Raw genomic sequence first — 5,913 nt, forward strand, 5'->3', positions numbered from 1 at the left:
GCGTTAAATATTTTTACCTTGATGGTTAAATTTTGACACTTCGTCGCCCTAGTATTGGAGTGCCGTATACGCCAAATTGCATTTTTTGAACTAGGTATGCAGTCGTATGTTTTCGAAGTTGCTCTTTTCAAATCTGCTATCCGTTTTTTTCTATCTTTTTTCGTTGCCGAGATATTCACTATTGTTTTGACAAAAACAAGAAATTTTGGCATTTACGTCAAATTTTTCATGCAATGCAAGAAAATTTTGAGAATTGTTTTGACGTACGATATGTTTTTCTTTGACGTACGTGTATATGAATAAAAGAAACTTCTGATTTTCATGGCGTATACGGCAAACTCATTTTGGACAAAAATTTAAATATTTTGAAAACAAAACGAATTGCAGATGTCCAATAGCATGTATATAAAAGACACATTTTAATTATATATCATACTAAAATATCAAAAAATACGAGCGGTTAGTTCTTTCGCAATTATCTTCCGAACATTTAAATGCGATTTCCCAAAAATGTAAAAATGGCGTATACGGCACTTCAATACTAGGGCGACGACTTGCGTGGTGGATTAAAATTTACTCTGCTTAATTTTTAACCAAAGGAAAAAAATTTAACCCAAATTTAAACGCTATTTAAACATGTCCTAAGACCATAAAGTTTGTTTGTTTATTTATTAAAAAAATTTTTAACTTTTTAGGTTGCAATGGCTACGAAAACTGTTGAAGAATATTTGGACCAGGCCCAATCCAGTCGAGAGCAGATTATTTTTGATATGAATTCCATTGCACTGTCAGCTGTTCAATGTACTTTTAATGTTGAAAAGGTTGTATTGGAAGGAATTACTCTTACTTCGAAGAAAATCAACAATTGTTTGAATGGCGAAGGGAAACAAAATGTTCTAAGCAATTAAAAACTTATTAACTAAAAATTAATTTTGTTAAATGTTGATTTTTGTTTTCATTCAAAAATAAATTTTTGATTTTGCATTTTAAAATTAAGTTGTATTGAAACTTTTGTCCAAAGAGAAACTTAAAGTCTTTTACCACTTCAATAGCCACTGCATGGCACATTTTTTTTTTTACAGAATTTTGTATGGAGGCAGTGAACAACATCAATCATATAAAGAGTTTTTTAAGGGTTGTATTTGTATACTGGAAAAGAAATCACCTCATACATCATTTTATATTTGTTGTTACTTTTGAAAAATGTTTGAATAGATTTTACTAAGCATGTTGATTTTTTAAGGTGCTTATATGGAGAACCAAATAAATCAATGATTTTAATGCTTGAAAAAATATTTGTATTTTGTAGCTTTAAAGGTGAAATGAAACAAATCAACTTAGGCATTCTTTTCTTTTTTAATTTTAAAATCCGGGACATGTCCGGGACACGTCCGGGACATGTCCGGGACACGTCCGGGACATGTCCGGGACACGTCCGGGACATGTCCGGGACACGTCCGGGACATGTCCGGGACACGTCCGGGACATGTCCGGGACACGTCCGGGACATGTCCGGGACACGTCCGGGACATGTCCGGGACACGTCCGGGACATGTCCGGGACACGTCCGGGACATGTCCGGGACATGTCCGGGACACATCCGGGACATGTCCGGGACATGTCCGGGACACGTCCGGGACATGTCCGGGACATATCCGGGACATGTCCGGGACACGTCCGGGACATGTCCGGGACATGTCCGGGACACGTCCGGGACACGTCCGGGACATGTCCGGGACATGTCCGGGACACGTCCGGGACACGTCCGGGACATGTCCGGTACATGTCCGGGACAAGTCCGGGACATGTCCGGGACACGTCCGGGACATGTCCGGGACATGTCCGGGACACGTCCGGGACATGTCCGGGACATATCCGGGACATGTCCGGGACACGTCCGGGACATGTCCGGGACATGTCCGGGACACGTCCGGGACACGTCCGGGACATGTCCGGGACATGTCCGGGACACGTCCGGGACATGTCCGGGACACGTCCGGGACATGTCCGGGACATGTCCGGGACACGTCCGGGACATGTCCGGGACATGTCCGGGACACGTCCGGGACATGTCCGGGACATGTCCGGGACACGTCCGGGACATGTCCGGGACACGTCCGGGACATGTCCGGTACATGTCCGGGACACGTCCGGGACATGTCCGGGACACGTCCGGGACATGTCCGGGACACGTCCGGGACATGTCCGGGACATGTCCGGGACACGTCCGGGACACGTCCGGGACATGTCCGGGACACGTCCGGGACACGTCCGGAACATGTCCGGGACACGTCCGGGACACGTCCGGGACATGTCCGGGACACGTTCGGGACACGTCCGGGACATGTCCGGGACATGTCCGGGACATGTCCGGGACATGTCCGGGACACGTCCGGGACACGTCCGGGACATGTCCGGGACACGTCCGGGACACGTCCGGGACACGTCCGGGACATGTCCGGGACACGTCCGAGACATGTCCGGGATACGTCCGGGACATGTCTGGGACATGTCCGGGACATGTCCGGGACACGTCCGGGACATGTCCGGGACAAGTCCGGGACACGTCCGGGACATGTCCGGGACATGTCCGGGACACGTCCGAGACACGTCCGGGACATGTCCGGGACATGTCCGGGACACGGGACATATCCGGGACATGTCCGGGACACGTCCGGGACATGTCCGGGACACGTCCGGGACACGTCCCGCTTGATATCTCAAGCGTGGTTTTTTCTGTGTTGAAGGTGCAATACATCAAAAATGGGTTAACAGGTTCAAAAATACGATCTCTTTTGCACTCCTATTGCACATAAAAGAAGTACACTTTAATACTCCGATAAATATTCCTATCAGGAGCCAATAGTTTTATTCGTTGCTATAAGAAGTGTACCAGAGAATACTTATTGCATATTAGGTATAGAGATATTCATACAACGCCAACGGTGTAAGCTTTTGGTAAACTTGGTAAAATAGTAAATGTGGTAAACTAACTTACTGTCAAACAACAAATACAAAATGCTGACACATTTACCACTTCAAGGAGTATTGACAGTACTTTTGACCTATAAATAAAAATGTTGTTCTTATAAAGCTTTACAGGAGCTATAACATTGCAATAGTTTATTTTTCTCAACAATAATTTAGACAAATTTTAATGCAAATTTAAAGATTTATTTCTGAATGAAAAAAAAAAAATCAACATAAAACAAAATTAATTATTTAGTTTAAAGCTTTTGCGTTCCTAAAAACATTAAGTTTCTCCTGGCCATTCAAACAATCGTTGATATTCTTGGCAGTAAGACTAATTGAGTCCAACACAACCTTTTCGGTTCTAAAAGAACATTGAACAGCTGACAGTGCAATGGAATTCATGTCAAAAATACTCTGGTCTCGACTGGCTTGAGCCTTGTCCAAATTATCTTGAACATATTGAGTAAACATTGAAACCTAAAAAGTTCAAAATTTTTAATACAAAAAAAAAATCAAACAAATCCATGGTCTTACTTACATAGTTAATATAACATTGTTCTACACGGGTTTGATTCTTGTCGTTAACTGGGCATTCATTAGCATAGGAAGGAAGTGTTCTAAGGACATAACCCCTAGCCTTCTCTGTCAATAGTCTTGCTTTATATGTCAATTGTGCACCAGCTTGCTGGGCCTTAACATTACAAGCGTTAAATTGATCCTTAGCAATTTGGTGTTTAACTAACTGCGAATCATATTTTTGAACGCAATATTTCCATGTTAAGCTCAATGCTGGCAATGGTATTATAGTCTGATTAAATTGTTGAGTTTCATTCAAAATTTGTTTTTGTTGCAACTCGATAACAGCCAATCGATCTAGAAATCGAACATCAACAGCATTGTTTTCCATTTCGGCTAAATTGATTTTATAAAGGAGTTCAGCTTGGACGATTTTTAAGTAATCTTGAGTTCCATTTGATACTTTGTTATAATTGTAGTTTTGCTAAAGAAAATGAGTAACAAATACAATTTTTGAACTTTTTAATAAGAAAAGTGTTTAACTTACACCCAAGACAGTTGTCAAAACTGCAGCAGCAATGAAAAATTGAATAAAAGAAGCCATTCTTTTCTAGCGTTGGTAACTGTTTGAACGAAAACAACTTTTTGATTGTAGGTTTTTCTGACCACCTTATAAATAGGTGCCCACCACCTTTTGATCAATTTTGAGTCTTTTCTCAGAAGCGTTAGGATCTTATCAATGTTTTAATTAATCAATATGTGATTGAGTTGTTAATTCGGTAGTCATATTAGCTTCATTATTAAGACCGTGATAATGAAAAAGATACTTTTAGCTTCTAAAATGATAAACTTTTTTCAAGGGGTTCCCCCTACAAATTGGTGACTTATTGAAGTCTTTCAGGCATGATTAAGGTTTTGTTCTATATAAATTTTTTTGGGGAATAAAGGAACATATTTAAACGCTAATACATTTGAAAATGTGTATGTCGTTCGTTTTTCGCCATTAAAAAAAATGGTCAGTATAAACTTTCTTTTAAATTCATATTTAACTGAGTTTGAATCACTTAAAAAATATGTTTCACTTTACTTTTAATTTAATTAGTTGAAAATCTAGAATTCTTAAATTTCGATGTTGAACTTTATTTTTTTCCCATTTAATTTAAAGGCCAAAAAGTCTCCTTTATAAGCATTCAGAGGGCTTGGGGCACCATAAATTGAAATTATTTAAAAATATTAAATATACAGGTCACTATCATAACTGCTTTATTGCAAGTAAACGTTTTTATGAGACCTTTCTTTGTTCACAGCATTTTCAAAACAGATCATGCCAAAATTTTTTATACAACGATTTTGATAGTTTTGAACCCTAAAAAAATGTGCTAGTTCAATTACAAATTTCATTAATTTTTTTTCGTTTTACATTTTGAATCTGAACAGTTCTAAGAATTTAAAAACAAAAACGGTTGGTATGTAATTCGCTTGCTTTAGTTTAGCGTTTATCATTAGGTCTTGACCAATTAAGGCCTTCCTGTTCTAAAAAATACACTGTGCTTCGGTTCTTGGTTGATTAATTTGCCTGAAAACAACTCCGTATTGTTTTCCTCTAGCCCAAAGTTATTTAAAAACTAACAATGAAAAATAAAATCTTTTTTATTTAATGACAGTGGTAACTTTTGAATTAAAAAAGTCTTCCTAAATCGATAGTTGTTTAAAAAAATTTAAGAGTAATTCTCTAATCTTGTACAAAATTCACAATTTTGATCGGAAGAATGTATTGAACTGGAACAATGCAAAAATGAAAAAAGGTTTGAGAAATGATATTCCTAAAAATTTTGCCGAAGATCGTCAACAATAATTGAACTTGTCAATAAGTAAGTCCACAAATTTTTCAACAAAATTTAAGCAAAGCAACAGAAAATGTATTCAATTTTTTATTCACTTTACCAATCAAATATAATCCTATGCACAGATCAGCGTCGTTTTTAATTAAAATTTCCTTTTCGGGTCCATGCACAGTTATAAATTCATCATATCATAAAATTTAGTCTAGGCAGCAGATTTCTTGCACGAGAGGTAACCGATTTATATTAATAGAGCAAGGAGGTCCATTTATAGCCATAACAAACATGTAAGTCTGCCAGCTTGTATCGCACCGATTCTGAGAAAAAGTGCAATAAAATTGCAGTTTTTTAAATGATTTATAGACCTCCTTGCTCTATTAATATAAATCTCGCGCAAGAAATCTGCTGCCAGCTCTCGGACTTGCCAGAAAACGCAATTGAAGTTTGAGTAATGTATGAAAATCGATGAGTTCTTGAGGATAAATCCGTTTATTTTTATTGGAAAGAGTTGCCTTAATGAAGATATTTTTTTTACCTACCCAATTGAATTTCTTTTTAAAAGTTTGAATATACTACTTGTTCG

General features: G+C 38.4%; 1 protein-coding gene across 1 annotated transcript; it reads right to left on the bottom strand.

Moving 5' to 3' along the window:
- Nucleotides 1–3,222: 3,222 nt before the first annotated feature.
- LOC129909608 (uncharacterized) lies at nt 3,223–4,132 on the bottom strand. The gene is made up of 3 exons (XM_055986681.1): nt 4,037–4,132; nt 3,512–3,973; nt 3,223–3,450 (listed from the first exon to the last, which is right to left on the bottom strand). The coding sequence occupies exons 1-3, from the start codon at nt 4,091–4,093 to the stop codon at nt 3,223–3,225; spliced, it is 747 nt and encodes a 248-aa protein (XP_055842656.1). The 5' UTR covers nt 4,094–4,132.
- Nucleotides 4,133–5,913: the final 1,781 nt, after the last annotated feature.

Source organism: Episyrphus balteatus, chromosome 2 (assembly GCF_945859705.1).
Source record: "Episyrphus balteatus chromosome 2, idEpiBalt1.1, whole genome shotgun sequence".
Taxonomy (NCBI): domain Eukaryota; kingdom Metazoa; phylum Arthropoda; class Insecta; order Diptera; family Syrphidae; genus Episyrphus; species Episyrphus balteatus.